Genomic DNA, 20,573 nt, shown 5'->3' with positions numbered 1-20,573 from the left:
CCTTTTGTTGAGATGCAAATTATTTTGAAGTTGGATGGGAAAAAAATAATAGTAATCCCTATTACTGCCTTTGGTTTAGCCTACAAGCTGTCTGGGGCCATTCCAAGCCATCGTGGCTTGTCCTTACCTCCAAAGAATGTTGAGCCCTTCCAAACAACTCTCACAGGCCAGGTTCCAAAGGCCATCTTAATGGGCAAATCTCCTTAGACCAAATAATGTAATACTATTCTCCAGGACTGCGTAGAGGTAAATGACGCAGTCTCGAAATTTATGGAGTTTGTAAGAGAATGCCTTTGAACAATTTTAATCCCTGAGGAGTTGCCAAACCAAAAAGGATTCCGTCTTTATTGGATCCATCTGAAGTCTTTTTAGTGAAATGTGATGGCAAAGAAAGTTAACAGTGGCTACTTGAATTTAAGGTTTTTTTTAATTTGATCTATAGGTAATGCTCCCGGATCCACTGTAAACTACCACAGCAGGGCATGTGTATCTCAAAGGAGAGAAAATACACCAGAATGTCATCCAAATAAATAGTATCAAATTGTTCCATGAAATCCCAGAAAATATCATGCTTTAGATCAGTGATGGCGAACCTGTGATGCATGGAGCCATATCTGAGGGTATATCAGCTCCAGTGCGCACTGCCCAGCTGATTTTCAGTCTTCTTTTCAGCCATTTTTACAAGTCTAATAGTTGCCAAGTTTGAGGACCCCAAGTCTAGAACTTTCAGCTGGTCCAGAGTGCTGCAGCAGAGCATAGAAACATAGAAGACTGACGGCAGAAAAAGACCTCATGGTCCATCTAGTCTGCCCTTATATTATTTCCTGTATTTTATCTTACAATGGATCTATGTTTATCCCAGGCATGTTTAAATTCAGTTACTGTGGATTTACCAATCACGTCTGCTGGAAGTTTGTTCCAAGGATCTACTACTCTCTCAGTAAAATAATATTTTCTCATGTTGCTTTTGATCTTTCCCCCAACTAACTTCAGATTGTGTCCCCTTGTTCTTGTGTTCACTTTCCTATTAAAAACACTTCCCTCCTGAACCATATTTAACCCTTTAACATATTTAAATGTTTCAATCGTGTCTCCCCTTTTTCCTTCTGTCCTCCAGACTATACAGATTGAGTTCATTAAGTCTTTCCTGATACGTTTTATGCTTCAGACCTTCCACCATTCTTGTAGCCCATCTTTGGACCCGTTCAATTTTGTCAATATCTTTTTGTAGGTGAGGTCTCCAGAACTGAACACAGTATTCCAAATGTGGTCTCACCAGCGCTCTATATAAGGGGATCACAATCTCCCTCTTCCTGCTTGTTATACCTCTAGCTATGCAGCCAAGCATCCTACTTGCTTTTCCTACCGCCCGACCACACTGCTCACCCATTTTGAGACTGTCAGAAATCAATGATGGATATGCCTCAGTATGCGCTTTGCGAGCTGCACTGGCTACCAGTTTTCTTTTAGTTCAAGTTCAAAGTGCCGATTGTTGCTGCTAAAGCCCTACATAGCATAAGGCCAAGTGCTGTATTTGAGGGACTGTCTATTCCCCATGGTTTCTCCTGTGTAGTCAGCCAGAGCTGACAAGTTCCAGGTCCTTTTTTTATAAAACAATGTCATTTGATGGATTCATGGAATGGATCTTCTCTGCCATTGGGCCTAGCTCTGAAAATGTACTCCCAGATGATCAAGTAACTGTCAGCTCGTTCCACTTATATGAATCCTTAAATACAGTGGTTCTCAACCTTTCTAATGCCATGACGCCTTAATACAATTACTCATGTTGTGGTGACCCCCAACATGTACCAATTCTCTCCACAGAGCTTTAAGATGATTAGCAGGAAGGTCAGAGGGACCCCCCCACTGTAAACGCCTTATCGGTCAGATTGTAAAAATATGTTCCAAGGCGCCAGAATAGAAGCTTTAGTTCCTAACAGCATGGGAAATTTGTCTTTTCCCATGGTCTTAGGCGACCCATTGTGAAACGGTTGTTCAACCCCAAAGGGGTCCTGACCCCCAGGTTGAGAACCACAGCCTTAAAATCTGAGTCTTTTCCCACATTGTGACTTAGAATGGGAAGTTGGCTCCTTGAGAATGCAACTGCGATAGAATAGGGGTCTTAAACTCAAATGAATATGTCATGTCACATTACTTTCAATGTGATAACTGTGGGCTCTCTGCAAAAATTTAAAGTAATATTAAAATGAATTGAAACTGATTTTTTTTTAATTTAAAACCTATTGGGTAACATGTTTATACAATATCATGTTCCTACTGTAACAGAAAGCCACATTTCCTTTTGTACACTGACTATATAACCCAGGGGTCTTCAAACTTGACAACTTTAAGACTTGTGGACTTCAACTCCCAGAATTCTCCAGCCAGCAAAGCAGTATGGAGAATTCTGGGACTTGAAGTCCACAAGTCTTAAAGTTGCCAAGTTTGAAGATCTCTGATATAACCTATCAGCCAAACCAGACACATTTGAGAGTGATAGGGCACTAAAATAATAAAATAATAAAATCATGCAAAACTATATGATTTTTTAAAAAAACATTCATTATTCTCGAGTTTTCCATCTCCCTTCCATTCTATATAGTGGTGGGCTGCTCCCGGTTTGGACCAGTTCTTAGAATTGGTAGTGCCGGTGGTAGGAGCCTCTGCCCACCCACTTGGGACAGAGCACTCTTGCAAACCATTAGCAAAATCATTAGGATCCACCACTGATTCTATACCAGCAGCACCCCCTGGCTGTTTGATTCTTTATGCCATTAGCAGTCAAACCAGCTGGCTCAGATGAAGCAGGGTACATAAACTAGCACTGTTCCTGCTATTACTTCCCTTGTGAGGCTCCTGGAGAGCTCCCGCCTTCTTCCTAAAGCACTACTTTCTCCTCTCTTGTTTTCCTTCTGCCCTGGTAGCACCAGTTTCTTCAGAATGGGCTTTTCCCTTATGGTGCCATGCAAGCCACTTCGGGCACTAAATGCACTTAGCACTGCAGTAGTTGGCACTATGGGAGAGCAGATTATCCTGCAAGGAAGGAGACAGTGGGGTACATTTTTGCCTAAGACTTGAAAATCTAGGACAGATCATGAATTAGGAATGTACAGTCATTCTGTTGAGAAATTACTGCTTGGCATGGGCAAATATGTACAAGAGAAAAGCTAAGAAGTAACCACTAAAGGCTGCACATGGCTGCAGGTTTGAGACCTCGAGCATAGAAGAATATGTGCATTTCCTCCTCATTTAATTATTGTCTTTTACAGATTTCCTGGTTTTCTTTCCTGTTTTTATTATTGTGCACCGTATAGAATCCTCATTACAAAGATGCTAAATAAATAAATAAATAAATATTGATAAAGTACTATACTACAGATAGCTGCTTAATGGATCCACTCATTTTGTCAAAAGCAGGAAGTTATTTAAAAGTTCTGCCACTGGGTGGTGCCCTTGTTGCAGCTTTCTGATCTGGTGATTGGCAGATTTAATGGGATGTTCAAGTATAAGGCAATAGAATTGCACATTTGGCCACTGCTCCCTACTATTTTCTGTCGACTTTGTTAGATAACCTTCAGGGTGTTGGAAACTGGTTGTGAGAACCCTCAAACTTTTCAAGTATGGCTACTGGACATTCGTATCATATAGGGACTGAAGCCGTCAACAGTTCAGCTGCCATGATAAAGCATCAATCAGAGCAATTAGCTGAAGCAGCTGGGCTCTCAACTGAACATACTCTATTTCAGCAGAGAAAACTGCAAGGAAAGGGGCCTTTAAGGACTGGCAACAAACTCTTCTTTTCAAGGTAGAGCTGAGAGCAGGTGGGAGTAAATTAACATGTAGGTCTTAAGTACTTCAATTACTTTAGCCATAAATCAGTTCAATGCATAAACAGAGATAACACACAAGCTGAAGGTTGTAAATCAAAGTGAACCTTACACACAATGGGAGGTGGAATCTTGCCTATGGACTAGACTCTTTGTGGAAGTAACTGGGGGAGATAAATTCCCCTGAATTATTTAGACAGAAGTCCAGAGCTAGTGGAGTCAGAGAGCTGACTCAGCCCATTGAGGTCAGGAAATAGAAGTCACAAGAAATGTACTTTAATGCAGTTAAGATATTGGAACAGATCTTGAAAGCCTGCCAAAGCCCCCTCCCTTTTTTTTAACTTCATCTTGTACCTAATGCAGTCAAGGCAGAGTTGTTTTGAATTTATTTCTACACTTTCTGTTTTCCCAAGGCTCAGATATCTTTTCTGTAACAGCCCAAAATTCTCCTCCCGTCTTTGAGTCAAAGCCACATTCTTCACAACTGAAAACTGGATATCAATCCACAGGGCAAAAAAAAACTAGGAGGAATTAGGAACCTGAAGCCAAAGAAAGTCAGATTAGGAATTGCTTCCAATAAAAGAGGCAGCCTTGAAGAATGTTTTCTATAGGAAGAGTCAGCAATCTTAATTAGGTTGACATCCTTTCCTCTTTCAGAGTGACACAGATCTCTACTGCTCAGCTGTTTTTAATTGCCACCTTGTTTTAGAGCTTATATTCAACCAAAATCAGGATCCAACTCTTTATTGCCAGAGTCAGCAACCTATATGTGTCAGCCTTATTTGGCTGACATTCCCAGATAAATGCTGGCAGTCCATTAGATTCTCTTCTCCACTTCCTTCATAACAAGATTAGGGCATGATATTTATCTGCAGTTTTCATTTTCAAAAAATAATATTCTATTTGTTTTAATTTAAACTTTAGGACAATGCAAAGGACAGATAATTGGTTCTATGTTCTGGAATACAAGGATTAAAAGGCAGGCTCCTTAATGAGGAAAAAAAATCCCTGTTATTTTTACGTGAAGACCTTCAAATTAATATGGGCCCAGGTTTATTCTCTAAAACAGGGGTCTCCAACCTTGGCAACTTTAAGACTTGTGGACTTCAACTCCCAGAGTTCCTCAGCCAGCAAAATTGGCTTTGTGGAATTAAGTACACAAGTCTTAAAGTCGCCAAGGTTGGAGACTACTGCTCTAAATCACGGGTGTCACTCTCTTTACATCATGTTGCCATATTGTGATGTTTTGCGATATTTTTTCCATTCACAGAGCTGAGTCCGTGTGATCTGCACATGACGCATCAGGGCAATATGATGTAAAGAGAGTGACACCCAGTTCTACACTGTGCTATCACAACTTCCCTCTATCTACCAAAGCTACTACACTTTAATAGGTTTAGTATGTAGTATTTTTTATACAGATTTCTGCCCATTTCCTACCCACAAATTAACAAGACACAGTACCATTAAGCTTTGCAAAATTGCTGCATCCACGTTCCAAAAATAATTCTGTTATTAACAGCATTAACAGACTGAAAACAAGCAACTTTTAAAGAATCAAATTGAAAAAGGAGTGTGAAAAGTAATCCCTTACCAGTTCTATATCCAGTATTGTTGAGATACACAGCAAAGGTGCGTGGCTCATGTGTTGCTTGCCAGGACGGAGAAGAGCAGTTCTCATTGTTAGTATAAACATTGTGATTGTGAACATATTTTCCTGTCAACATTGAGGACCGCGATGGACAGCACATTGGAGTAGTTACAAATGCATTAACAAAACTGGCACCTCCATTCTCCATTATCTTCCTGGTTTTATTCATCACTTGCAAGGACCCTAAACACCAAAAGCAAACACATAATTAACTCACATAGGGCACACATTCAAAGTTATATAAACTATGACCTTGATCCAAGATATTGCTAAATACAATTTTCAGTGTTACATTTTAATTTATCCCAAGAAATTTTCATTTATTAAAGTGTCTCTTGAATATACCCTATTGTTTACAGTGAGCGTGATTTAATTACTTGATTATATATTTCTTAAGGTTTTTTTTTCTCACAATAAGATAAATCTCATAAAACAAAATGCTTTTAGGTTCCAGAAAGATCAAGAAATTTGAAAAGCTATTTCTGTCTGGGATTAAACTGAAACAATGCATTTGCAACAGGAAGGCTTTTGCCCTCAAATAATTACCTGAGATTCATTGAGAATAAAAGAAGACTGAAATGGAATGAGCAATGTGCAGAAATGAATATAGATGTGGCTATCTGAATAGAAGAGACAACCGCTGCTCAATTTTTTTTGACCTGATGAGTTTAAGTCTTTTAAAACACCTAAGAAGTGTTTTACCCCCTTTCACCCCTATGGCTAATTCAACAGGAGTTGAGTTGCTTGGCTACCATCTAAGTGTTTGTCCAGATATTTGATTAATATAGTCACATAGTAATCTTTGGCAAATAAACTAGAGCAAATCTAGACAGCATACTAAAAAGCAGACACACCACCTTGCCAATAAAAGTGTGCATAGTCGAGGCTACGGTTTTCCTAGTTGCAATGTATGGCTGTAAGAATTGGACCGTAAGGAAGACTGAGCGCCAAAGAATTGAGGCCTTTGAACTATGGTGCTGGAGAAGATTCATGCAAGTCCTTTGGACTGCAAAGTGATCAAACCGGTCAATCCTAGAGGAGAACAACCCTGATTGCTGTTTAGAAGGCCAGATCCTGAAGATGAAACTCAAATACAGTGTTCCCTTTTCGCGGGTTCGAACTTCGCGAATAGCCTATACCACGGTTTTTTTAAAAAAATTAATTAAAAAATACTTCGCGGTTTTTTTCCTATTCCATGGTTTTTCCCACCCAATGATGTCATATGTCATCGACAAAATAATAATTTTTGTAAATAAATAACAAAAAAAATAATTATTGTTAATAAATAATTATGTTTATAAATATCAGGATCACTAAGTGTCTTATTCAATGGTGAGTACCAGTAATAATGGTGAGTAAATGGTTGTTAAGGGAATGGGAAATGGTAATTTAGGGGTTTAAAGTGTTAAGGGAAGGCTTGTGATACTGTCCATAGCAAAAAATGGTGTATTTACTTCCGCATCCCTATTTCGCGGAAATTCAACTTTCGCGGGCGGTCTCGGAACGCATCCCCCGCGGAAATTGAGGGAACACTGTACTTTGGTTACCTAACAATAAAGAAGTACTCACTGGAGAAGAGCCAAATGCTGGGAATGATTGAGGGCAAAAGAAGGGGACGACACATAATTAAGGGGTGGATGGAGTCACTGATGCAGTCCACGTGAGCTTAAATGGACTCCAGAGAATGTAGAGGACAGGAAGGCCTGGAGGAACGTTGATCATGGGGTCACTATGCGATTGGGCTAAGAAAAAGTAGCTGGTCCATTGGACATGACTTCGCAACTAACAACAACTAATCTCTGTCTCATACACAAACATATATAATATCTTTGACTGGAAGATAAATATCCTGGATTAGTTTCAACTGGAGTTGGAAACTGGGTTGACAATGTGGGTATTGCACATAATTTTTGTCTGTTTGCTTATTTTCTGTAGGAACGTTCAACTCAAGTGCTTTCTTTTTAATAAACACTACATTATTTTTTAAAAGTTCAGTAATGATAAATGTGCTATCAGTTTTTAACTAAGAATACAAGGAACAATTTAAGCTGTTGAAAAGTCCTCAAGCACTACAAACATCAATTCTTAACATTTAATTTCACAGGGAAAACTATATTCCATACTATAGAAGTTATATTGTCACATTTTATTGCTTTGAGATAATAGTAAAGTATTAGGTTTAAGCCCAGGAGCCTTGTAATTAGTCGCTATTTACATATAAACCAAGTGCTATTAAAAACATAAAGTTAATTTTTAAACAAATGCACAGCGAAAATGGCAATCCCTCAGAGCCATACTTTACATATCAACACTGTTCAAAGGAATTTCTTTCATTTAAATTCTGTGTTCAAAATTTGAACCTTTTTGGTATACATAATTGCATATACTGTAAGTCCCAATTGCACTACTTCTAACTAAATGTAATCCAATTTCCAAAATAAATTAGTATTTTATTCTTGATCGCAGTTCAAGAGACACAAATTAATAATCTGTAATCAAGGATTTCAAAGTACTTTTCTATCTATCTATCTATCTATCTATCTATCTATCTATCTATCTATCTACCTACCTACCTACCTACCTACCTACTTATCATTTATCTGTCCATCCATCCATCCATCCACAATTATAACTAACACTCCTACCTCCTATTTTTCTCATAACAGCACTATGAGATTGGGTTAAGAAAAAGTAGCTGGTCCATTATATCCATTTATGTCAGCCCTTGTGGTTCTTGTGAACCAAAGTACTTTCATGAACTGGCAAAAAAGGATGAAAAGAAAAAAGCTCAGTTCCTTGTAGATGTAGTGAAAAATAAACAGTTAAAAATCATTCAGACAAATGCTATAGATACAGAGATGAGCAAAATGGATATTCAGAAACCAGATCAAGACATAAAAAAGAGTGCAAAAAATGGGAAAGTTTAACTTTGTCAGAAGAAGACTTAGGAAGGATGATACTTTCCAAGTACCTGAAAAAGTGTCACACACAAAAAGATCAAGACATATTTCTCTCCCCATTGTTTGAGAAGGCAGGACATGAAGTAATGGCAACATCTGATAGACTTTGGCTGATCTCAAAAAAATAAGCAGGGTTTTGACATGTTTGACATTTAGTTGAACTGCAGGCCAGATTGGAAAGTTGAAAGCAAAATCACTTCTCTATTATTGCCAATAAATTTAATAGAAGAACCCATGAAATCACTGAGTGTTAAGCTCAATTCAAAGCATAACCATAACCATTCACCATTTGCTTACTTTCCAGAAAATGTTGACTCACAGAAGGCTAATTGACCCCACAGGTGGAATACTTTATCAATACCAGGTTACCTTGGGATCTATATTGTCCAAAATGAGTCTGCCTCTACTCTTAGATCACTGAGTCAGGTTTTGTTCTATGAGTCATTCTCCTGCAAAATCTGTCCCAGTTGTGACCCCAGTTCCATGGAATACCTTGGAGACATGCTTGGCCCCTTTATTTCAGACTTTTAGAAAGATATCAACAGCACATAGACTTATATACCACTTCACAGTGCTTTACAGCCATCTCTAACTGGTTTAGAGCAGAGATTTTTACCTTTTTTGAGCCGTGGTACATTTTTTACATTTACAAAATCCCAGGGCACACTATCAACCAAAATGACACTGTAACACAGTACATATTATACATATAGTGAATAATATACACCATCAGGATAGACATAACCAGCTGAGGCTGAGGCTTCATCTAATGGTGGCAACATTTACCTCCAGTCCTGACCAGGATTAGAAATCGGGACCATGGAGAGGAGTAGCAGCTTCAACTACTTGCCGCGGCCACACAATGAGAAGTGTGCAGCAGCCCGAGCGGGGACCTTCCTGGATGTGGATGAGAGGCGGCCTGCTATTGGTTCATCGCTAGTGGTCTGGATGAATCCTAGAAGGTGATTGGTCAGTGAGCGTTCCCTGTGCCTCCACTCTTCCTGTCGCTGATAGCTGGAGGAATTGTGAGGGGAATGTTTATGTTCGGATGGAGGCGGCTGGCGGCGGGCCAGATAAATGGCCTCTGCGGGCAATATCGGCACGCGGGCCGTAGTTTTGGGACCCATGTTTAATTTCCCCACGGCACACCTGACCATGTTTCACAGACTCCAAGGGCACACTGGTTGAAAAACACTGGTTTAGAGAGTCAGCATATTGCTCCCAACAATTTGGGTCCTCATTTTACCCACCTTGGAAGAATGGAAGGCAAAGTTAACCTTGAGTGAATGAGATTTGAATTGCCAAATTGCAGGTAGCAGGTAGTCATTCTTAAGATTCTTAAAATCTTCTATTTCAAACAATTTTGGTACTCTTGTAGGCCTCACTAGCCTTTTGGTTGCTTTATTTTATATTAATTGATGGATTTAATGTTGAGAATTCTTACTAAGTTATTTTTAGCTAGAATGAAATTGGGCCATATTGTACATAAAAATGCATAGTGAATATTAATAAATGCATAAAAATTGTAATTGTGTACAGAGATAAAATAGAAGTGTAATTGCATCCAAGAGATTATGTTTTCAGTGTTCCAGTTCTTTAATGTTTTACACACATTCATGAATGGCCATTATTAGAAAATTAACTGCTGTTGACAGGAAACTTCCTCTTTTCCATTCTACCCAGTCTTATAAAATGCTTCAGTTAATCAGAGGTAGCTTAACATTATCTCCATTCTTCAGTTAAATAGACATAAAATATATCAGGTTGAAGCATAAAAATCCAGATCAATTTGTTTTCTGGGAATGGGTTGTCCAAATCTGTCAAGTAGTTACAATAATGGACAGGAAAGGCCACTATATATAAGGATTATTTACAGAGCAGAAAGTGATTTTCAAAAGAACAAAACAAAGCCAAAGAAAATTGTGATGGAGGTAAAAAGAAGCTGCAATTCAAAACAGACTTACCAAGCTCCACATCCTGGTCATCTGTAAGCACAAGTATAATATTTGGCCTAATATTTTTTCGTTCATGCTGCACTCGACCTCTGAACCTTGGGGATTTGACAGGTGTACCAAAGCTCCTTAGTAATTCAGTGCCAAGCACAGTGCACATAAAAACAATGTAATAATAATTCATTGTTATCAGTCCAAGGCCAATCTTAAATTATTTTGCAAATGTTGCTTTTCTTTAGTTGTCCAATTCTGTACAATAAAAAGGGGAAACACAGAAATCAATTCAATTGAAAACATAACATTTAGTCAAAGCAGCCAGAAATCTGCAAGATACACATGAAAAAAGTACCAACTAGTCAAAGTGTTACGTCATTAAACATCCAAGCCTAGGATAGTTTATCTGGGAGGAAACTATATGCAATGATTGATTAAAGTAAAAGATGAATGGATGGAGTGATAGCATAAAAAGCTGTTCTTGAAGCTTCAAATTGGGGTTTAGAACTGAGACTAATAATATTCTTCAACAGCAATACATTTTCCCTTTGCCAAATGTCCATATTTTAACTTTTTTTAAAAAAAATTAAGCTAATACCTTAATATATTGAATAACATCATTATTTTTAAAAAATTCATTGTATTTTACTAACATAACTTGAGAGCAGTCTAAGTATTCTTAAAACTGCCTATAAAGAGAAGGTCTCAACTTAGTTTTCTGTTAAAAAAAATAAATTCTCAGTTAGATAATGGACTTTCTAGACTGTACAATAAGCACACACTCTTTTTGGGAAGATTCAGATTTTCTTAAAGGGAAAAAATTAACAAAATAAGTGTTTAAATAACTCTCCTGAATTTTATTACATTTCTTACAACCTTCCAAAATGACAAGTGGTCCTTTGAGTCCCAGGCTGTTCATACAGCATCCATCCTGTTTTAAGTAAACTCATCTGCAATTCCAGATTGGTGGAGATGGCTAGGCTGCTGGTCTTGAAATGCTGCAGAACACTGATATGTTTCCAGTTTTATTTTTCAGTGTAAACAGTTTGTTCAGATGATCCTACTTACTGCTCTGAAAGCCTATATTACTATCCTTCTTTGGTCAGCAATGGGATTTAGTGCATCATCTATTATGCCTAGAAACTCTGAGAAAACCCTTGTTCCCAATTCTCCATTTCCAGATTCGGCTCACTGAGCCTATCAGAATCATTTCTCAGGAAATGTCAATCAAATAGCATTGCTATTGTGAGCTCTGACGTACTCTCAGGAGTCTCTGTGGTGCAGCAGACCTAAAGCCACAACAGAAAATGATTGATTGGCCTTTTAACTAAAAAGGTTAGTTGCTAGCATTCTCAGACCTGTTGACAGACACATCACCAGCAGAACTAAACTTGCAATGGGGCTAACTTAATTCCCAGTTTAATTGTCTCTATTTATAAAACAACTGAAGACTCATTGGTCAACAAAGTTAGTCAAATGTGGTCCCACGGGAAAGTTTACTTGAAAAGGATGCTACACTAGATTTAATGAGAATGAGATGCAACTCATTAGGCCACTGGTACTCCCACACCTGAGACTTCATATTTAGACATGCAACATTAACCAGCAGGAGATAAATCAGCAGAACTAATTAAATGGAAGCATAGCAGAGCAGAGGTGTGTGTGGATGAGAGGAAAATGGCTCGATTGCTCATTGCAAAATACAAAAAAGAGATAGATAGATAGATAGATAGAAAGATTGATAGGTAGGTATGTAGGTAGGTATGTAGGTAGATAGATAGATAGATAGATAGATAGATAGATAGATAGATAGATAGATAGATAATGTGTGTAAGTTTTCTTTGTCCCCCTCTTACTTTTCTTTATTCCAACTTGAAGCTTCATAACATAGCCTATAAATGGTGTCATGTATCTCACTCTTCAGGCAGATAATTGCCCCAGGAGACTGTGAACATTTCAAAACAAAACTTCAAGCTCTAAGCAGAGAAATTTTGGCTCCATTGTCTGAACAAACATTCCAATCTCTGATTGACAACACAGAAACTTGTAAGCAGGATGCTGGAGAATTCAACATTCTCAGTTAAATGCCACTGCTCTGACCAATGAAGTTTAGATAAGCAGATTGGAAACTGGTTGAAGTAGACCCAGAGGCAGGGTTTTGAGCAATCGGTACTTTTATTCAGCTCAGAGAACAAGTGACAGCTCAGCAAAGCAAAGTGACAATTCAGCGAGTACCGACTGACTCTGCCTGGAGAAACCGCTCCTTTTATACATTTGCGGTTCCCGCCAAAGCTAGAGCCGGCCGCGTCTGAGCCAATCAGGAGCGACTTCCTGCTTGGGCTCAGACAGCGCTGGAAAGAGGAACAAACTATTTACAGAGTTACAAGGTAGCCATTTCAGGATACAACACCCCTCCCCTCATAGTTGGACACATCCATCAAGAAAGCCATGTGACAAAGTCGTCCAATCGGTGGGGCCTCCGAGGAGCTCGCGCTGACCTGCGCAGTTCAATTTCTCCTTCGCCATCGACTGTGGAGGATGGCTCGCCGCTGTTCTCCCGGCGCGGCGGACTTGGCCTGGCGGGCCCAACGAAGGCTTCGGAGGACGAGGATGGCTCGGCGTCGCTGGATGGTTCCCCCTGGCCCGATAAGTCTCTTTGCGTGTTTCTTAGCTCGGGCAATGTACAAAAGTCTGTTGAAGGGGGAGAGTCCATGTCAGCGGTTTGTGGCAATTGATTTTCTGCTCGCTTTCGAATGTGGTCTATGTGTCGTTTCCACAAACGACCATCCTCCAGTTTTACAATATAAGTCTTGGGTGCATTTTGTTTAACAACAATTCCTTTCATCCAGTTTACATTTCCATCAAAGCTTTTTACATATACATTTTGTCCCAAATACATTTCTCTTTCAGGTTTTACACACATTTGGTTATTATTAATACAGAACCTTGGGTTTAGCCTGTCTATTGGTGACCTCAACTTCCTTCCCATCAATAACTCTGCAGGGCTTACATGTGTGTGTGAGTTAGGGGTAATGTGCTGGGTTAGTAAGAATTGGTCCAAGTTTTGTTGCACATCCCCAGGGCCTGACCTGCGCAATGCCTCCTTTGCCACCCGAACGTAACGTTCTGCCAATCCGTTAGCCCAGGGCGAATAAGGTGAGATGAGGGCATGCCTGACCCCTAGGCCATCTAAGAACAATTCGAATTGCCTGGCTGTTAGCTGAGGCCCATTGTCAGACACTAAGATATCTGGGCAACCATGGGATGCAAACAGTCTACTCAATACCTTGATGGTGGCACTTGTGGTTATATTGTTCATTGCTATTATTTCCACCCATTTGGAGAAGGCATCAACCGCTATTAAAAAATACTGGGACCCCACCGGGCCAGCAAAATCAATGTGGATTCTAGACCAAGGACCAGCAGGCTGTTCCCACTCAGCCGGAGTTGTTTTGGGGGGACTAGGCCGTGACTCTTGGCACGGGTCACACTTTGAAACCCAATTTTCAATATCAGCATCCAGCCCTGGCCACCATAAATGCCCCCTTGCCAAGCTCTTCATCCTGACAATCCCAGGATGGCCCACATGTAACATTTTGAGTACCTTTTCCCTTAGATTTTTTGGGATGATCACTCTATCTCCCCACAACAGACAACCCTTTACATACGATAACTCAAGTCTTTTGTTTTTAAAATCACACAATTCAGGTTTCACAACATCATTTTGCCATCCCTTAAGAACACAGTTCACCACTTGTTTAAGGATTTGATCTTGCTGCGTGTGTGCAGCTACCTCTTTTGCTGTGGTTAGTGGGTTTTCCTCGAGATCTATCATTAACACATCTGTGGAAGGAACAGGGTCTTCCACTAAGTCTGTTATGGGGCACCTGCTGAGGCCGTCTGCGTGATTGATTTCCTTTCCCCCCTTGTGGGTGAGCTCATACTGATACCCTGAGAGGAAAAGAGCCCATCTGATTAGTCTTGGAGACATAAAAGGTGGAGTGGGCTTGTTGGGGGCTAGCAGACCTAGTAGGGGCTTGTGGTCAGTGACTAGCTCAAAACTTCTTCCAAAAATATAATTGTGAAACTTCTTTACCCCTGCCACTAATGCTAGAGCCTCCTTGTCTAACTGGCTATAATTCCTCTCTGTGCTGGTCATGGTTCTTGAAAAAAATGCTATCGGGGCCTCTGTCTTATTAGGTAGAACGTGAGCTAGGACTCCTCCTATGCCGTACGGCGAAGCGTCGCACGTGAGTCTAATGGGTAGCGAAGCACTATATTGGACTACTACGCTTTTAGAAGTTAATAAATTTTTTATTTGAGAAAAAGCTTCACGTTCAGTTTTCCCCCATGTCCAGCGGGCTTCCTTCTGGAGTAAACGATGGAGAGGCTCTGCTACTGTTGCCTTCTGCTTTAAAAAAACGGAATAAAAATTAAGGAGGCCTAAAAATGCCTGCAACTCATTCTTATCTCGTGGCTCTGGGGCTTCTCTGATTGCTCTCAGCTTCTCTGTTGTGGGGTGGATACCTTCCTTATCTATTTTATATCCTAGGAATTCTATACTGTTGGTTCCCCAGACACATTTATCAGGCTTGATCCTTAAACCTTTGTCCTGCAACCTCTTAAGTACTTCCCTTATTCTTTTGTTTACTTGTTCCTGGTTTTCCCCTGCAATTAAGATGTCATCAAAGTATGGAATGGCCCCATTTACCCCTGACAATAGGCGTTCCATAATGCTCTGGAATATTCCTGGGGCTATGCTTACCCCAAACTGTAACCTCGTGCATTTGAAAGCCCCCCTGTGCGTTACAATTGTCTGAGCGTTTGCTGTTTGTTCATCGACCGGAAGTTGCTGGTAAGCTTGCGCCAGGTCGATCTTTGCGAACCTTTTCCCCTCCCCCAGGGAGTGTAGAAGTTGCTGCACAACTGGGATGGGGTAGGGGTGGTGTTGGAGTGCCTTATTCAGGGTTGATTTGTAATCAGCGCAAACTCTTAAAGAACCATCTGGTTTCAGAGGTGTAACTATTGGAGTTTCCCATGGCCCCTGTTCCACAGGGACCAAGATACCTTGGCTAATGAGTTTATCCAGCTGTATGTCTAGCTTGGGGAGAAGCGGAAGGGGGACCCTGCGAGGTTTTAGTCTGATCGGTGGGACCTTGGGGTCAATAGAGAATGATATAGGGGGCCCCTTGTACAATCCCAAGGTGGGGCTGAACACTTCAGGGAATTCTTTAACAAAGTTAGGCATATTATCACAGTTAACCTTATACACACCCGAAATCTCGATTCCCAACGGTTCCATCCACGCTAAACCCAGAAGAGAGTGCTTGGCCCCCGTTACAATAAGCATTGGAAGGGTACATTTAACATTCTTGAATGCGATAGGTACATTAGCTGTTCCCAGGACCGAGATTACCCCCCCTTGGAAGTCTCTGATTACCAAAGAGGTTTGATTTAGGTCAGTCTTAGACACATTAGGCATATACAGTTTAAATTTTTCCCAGGGCATGATGGTATATCTAGAGCCCGTATCCAGCTCCATTGAGCAAGGCTGGTTATTTAGTAACAATGAAATAACAATTTTAGCCCCCTTTTTAGTTGCCGTGTTATTCACGGAAAATTGAGAGTTACCTCTATAGTAGTCGCGGTTAGCGTTTGGGTAGTTCCGTTGACCCGAGTTGCGGAACGGTCTCCTTTCTCGCGATTGGGGGGGTCTGGTTTTGTGGTCGCTGGTATTGTGGCATGGCGAAAGTGTCTTCCGGTGTTGTCGCTCTGCAAGCGATGGCGATGTGGCCTCTCCGGTTGCAGCGGCGGCATGTAGCGTCTCGGAAAGGGCATCGATGGCGCTGGTGATTTCCCCGGCAGCCCGCGCAGGGGGCTGGGTGAGTAGCTTTCAGGTGTCTTGGCTGGTCTTGCACAAGGAGGCAGTTGTCTCCGCTGTGAGTTGGTTGGTTGAGGTCGTCTGATTCCACGGCGCTGGAAGACGCGGAGTCAATTTTGGCAATGAGTTCTCGCCTTCCGTGCTCTTTTAATTCTCTAGCCGCTGCGTCGGCTGCTTCTGCGGTTTGCGCCAGTTTAATCACGGTTTGTAGAGTCGGCTCTTCTTCGGTGAGGAGTTTATTCCTCACTGTGCTGTTTTTCATGCCGAAAACCAAGGCGTCGGTTAGGCGAGCTTCCGGGTCTTTAAACTTGCATTGGGCAAGTACCGTTCGAAGCCGCGTTGTAAATTGGTTGATCGACTCGGTTTCCTTCTGAGCCATCATGGAAAATTGATGCCGAAAAACCATGGCCGGTTTTGTCGGCTTGAAGTGGCTCGCTAGCTTTTCCTGTAGGACGTCCCACGCTACGGTTCTTGCTTGCTCCGGTTCGGTGAGCGTTTGGGCCAGTCCACGGATTTCTGCGCCGCAGTAATTAAGGAAAATAGCCCGTCTGCGATCGGCTTCGGCGTCCTGTATTCCCGCCGCCTCGAGGAAGATCTCGAAGGTGGTCATGTATTCGTCCCAGGTCGTTTTCTCGGGATTGAAGAGTTCCGGAGCCTGGCCGATCTGGACTTTGTTCATTTTTGCACGCGATTCTTCCGTCCGTTCGTCGCCAGTGAAGTAGACCCAGAGGCAGGGTTTTGAGCAATCGGTACTTTTATTCAGCTCAGAGAACAAGTGACAGCTCAGCAAAGCAAAGTGACAATTCAGCGAGTACCGACTGACTCTGCCTGGAGAAACCGCTCCTTTTATACATTTGCGGTTCCCGCCAAAGCTAGAGCCGGCCGCGTCTGAGCCAATCAGGAGCGACTTCCTGCTTGGGCTCAGACAGCGCTGGAAAGAGGAACAAACTATTTACAGAGTTACAAGGTAGCCATTTCAGGATACAACACTGGTAATTAATTTAGGGAGATCTGGATTCCCCCCCTCTTTCTTAAAAACATTTTAGGTTCAGGAGAAATAAGATAGATACAGTAAGCATTTTATTATCTAATGTTACCTTGATATTAACTTAACTTATAGGGAAAAAAACCCAAACAGACATTTCTCCCAAGGTTGTTCTTTAAACAACCTTGTTGATGATGTGTACTTTAGTGCTCACGATAGCAATGCTAAACAATAAATCTTAGACAAGGCTTGCCAAAAGGAAGAGTATGTAAGAGTAAAAAGAAGCAAACATTAACATTTCCTGGATCAATTATTTTGCTTAGAAAAGTTTCAGATCATGTTGTCTCAGCAAAATATGTTTTCTAAATACACCAAGCCAGAATTTCCCAGCTCAGTCCTTTCCAGATGTGCTGGGACAGTATCTTGCAGAATTTACAGCCAAAACTGGAGGATGATTATTGTAAGGAAATACTGGGGGAAATCCTAAGGCTTCAGTTTTGTCATGGGGTTTTTAAGTAATATGGTGAGGTTCTCTTGCATCCATGTGCCTCAGTGGCCTTATCTGCTGCAATATTTTTAACAGCTAGATCAAAGTCTCCAATTTAATTTCCTACAATGTCCTCAAGTTACTTTATTTTAGGGCATTCTGGGAGATCTAAAATATGTCAGACTGAGTCACTCAGTACTGACTGAAGGTTTATATTGGGGATGGGTGGGGAAATTAAATGAGACCCAGTGTTAGCTATGCTCAGCTGTATCACTGATGCCGGCTAGCAAAGAAACAATTTTCAATTCTGAACATTTCAAATGAAAGGACTTCTTGAACTTGAGTATACTGAGTAATAACCTCATTATAAATAAATAAAGTTTATTATAAATAAATAAAGTACTATCCTAGTTATAAACAGACGACCATTTGCATATTAGCATGCCTTTTCCAGGAAGAACCATCATTTTTCAGCATCTAAATTGTAAATAATTCTTCCTTTCTCTGTCTGCAGTTTTGTTGCAAATAAATACTGTTTAGAGACCGACAACATCATTAGTGTCTACTAATATTTGTCTTTTCCCATGATATTAATTCAAAGTCTATCAGAACTTGCTACTTTATCATAGCATAGAATTTTATTTATTTATGTAAATAATAATAATAATAATAATAATAATAATAATAATAATAATAATAATTTATTAGATTTGTATGCTGCCCCTCTCCGAAGACTCGGGGCGGCTCACAACAATAAAAACAATATTATAGTAGAACAAATCTAATATTAAAAACATATAAAACCCTATCATATTTTAAAAAACAAACAACACATTCCTACCAAACATAAAGCAAAATATAAAAAAGCTTGGGGGAAAGGTGTCTCAACTCCCCCATGCCTGGCGGTATAAGTGAGTCTTGAGTAGTTTACGAAAGACAGGGAGGGTGGGGGCAGTTCTAATCTCCGGGGGGAGTTGATTCCAGAGGGCCGAGGCCGCCACAAAGAAGGCTCTTCCCCTGGGGCCCACCAAACAACATTGTTTAGTCGACGGGACCCGGAGAATGCCAACTCTGTGGGACCTTATTGGTCGCTGGGATTCCTGAAATGTATGTAGTCACCCATATTGTAATATAACTCAGAGGAATGGAGAATGATGTTGAGAGGTGGATGCTCTTAGCTCCCCTCCCTCCCTTCTATTATTTTTTTCCTTAAGAACATAAGATTCAGCTATGTTGAATCAGGCCAAAGCCCATCGAGTCTGGCATTCTGTGTCACACAGTGGCCTACCAATTGTATATGGGGGTCTTGAGCAAAAAAAGAAGGCAAAACCCTCCCTTTTCTCCCTCTTGTTCCCTATCTGACCTTCCAAGTTGGTTCTGCATCTTGAATTTAGGTTAAAAGCTTTGAAAATTGAAGAATGAATCATTTTCTGTATTTAGGACAGTGTGGCTATTGCAGAACAGATAGCTTTGTGAAAGTACCCAAATGCCAAACAAATGGAATCCTATACAAGGAATTTTCTATTGACATTAATAAAAATACAAATTAGGAGGCACGCTATCAATAGTTAAAAGACTTAGAAAAGATGAAGAGTGGAACATAAACCCCACCATATTTACAATTGCTAAGAGGGAAATAAACATGTGAAGATGTGTCAATAGGTTCACATTAATTGCAAGTCATGGAATGATTTAATTTTGAATTGTTAAATGAGCCACATTGTTTATTTATTACACTAGATATTAGTCAAGGAAACCATACAGTATTACAACTTAAAGTAATGTCTGAACTCAATATCAAGCTTTCCATCACTCATAAGCTGAAAACTTTGGTAACGCCTGGTTTATATTATAGATGAGCATCTCTTGCATGATACAGAGGCGGGCTCCTCTCACCTGATACCGATGCACTGTGCACGCATTGCAATGTTCTCCCATGTCTGCATGCCTCTCACGAGATTTTGCTCCTGTGCATGCACAGGAAGCAAAAAAAATGGAAAAATTCAGGAAAAAAGATGACATGCACGATGGCCCGGCAAAGACGGTACCTGAGCCACTGTGTGCAAATTATGCAATTGGCGGGCCCCTACTGGAAGGGCAGAGTGGACTATCCAAGTAGAAACTCAACACTGCATGACCATGCATCCTGAAAAAAATTGGGTTTCTAATGGCCTGCTTAATTAGATAGGGCTGTATAAGACATGGGCGAAAAATGACAGAGTAGCCCGCTACATTGATTTCTATATAGTGTAGTACCTCTACTTAAGACCTTTTCTAGATGAGAACAGGGTATTCAAGATTTTTTTGCTTCTACTTAAGAACCATTTTCTACTTAAGAACCCGAGCCCGAAAAAATTTCACAGAAAATTTGAGAGGAGCATGAAGGCCCGGCCAGTTTCCTGCCATTCCCCCTTTAATCCCGGCCATCTCAGGCTTTTCTGGGCTGCCAGAGGAGCCTTTTGATGGCACTTAAGGATGCTTTGGCAGTCCAGAGCAAATGGAGTGTTTTCCTTTCTCTGGGCGCTTGGAGAGGGAATAAACCATTTCGCTGTGGTGACTCCCTTGTGCTGCTTCCCATACACCCAACACGAGGTTGCCTCCTGGAGCATCTGGGCATGGAAAGGCAAAAGAGGGAGCTTTGCCCCAGCCAGATCAACTTGTCTTCAGCCAAACCAAGGAGTCACCACAGTGAAGGAATGAGCAAGAGAAGAGGGGAGCCCTTAAGAACCTGGCCACAGAACAAATAAAGTTCCTAAATAGAAGTACCACTGTATTCATTTCTCATATCTGTTCTGAAAAAAGCTACAGTTTCAGACAAAAATAAAGAGTTAAATGG

General features: G+C 40.7%; 1 protein-coding gene across 6 annotated transcripts in view; it reads right to left on the bottom strand.

Moving 5' to 3' along the window:
* Positions 1-20,573, bottom strand: part of SULF1 (sulfatase 1) — a 119,456-nt gene that overhangs the window by 56,539 nt on the left and 42,344 nt on the right. For all 6 annotated transcript variants that reach the window (XR_011558731.1, XM_070747899.1, XM_070747902.1 and 3 more), the window contains exons 4-5: positions 10,403-10,639; positions 5,422-5,661 (exon numbers count right to left, since the gene is read on the bottom strand). Coding sequence is in view for 5 of the 6 variants with exons in the window: in XM_070747899.1 (XP_070604000.1) it covers positions 5,422-5,661; positions 10,403-10,574 (412 nt within the window). In the remaining variant the exon portion in view is untranslated. The remainder of the gene's footprint in view (positions 1-5,421; positions 5,662-10,402; positions 10,640-20,573) is intronic.

The sequence above is a fragment of the Erythrolamprus reginae genome, chromosome 3 (assembly GCF_031021105.1).
Source record: "Erythrolamprus reginae isolate rEryReg1 chromosome 3, rEryReg1.hap1, whole genome shotgun sequence".
NCBI classification, from domain to species: Eukaryota; Metazoa; Chordata; class Lepidosauria; order Squamata; family Dipsadidae; genus Erythrolamprus; species Erythrolamprus reginae.
The sequence above is the reverse complement of the archived record's forward strand: the minus strand, read 5'-3'. Positions and strand labels throughout refer to the sequence as shown.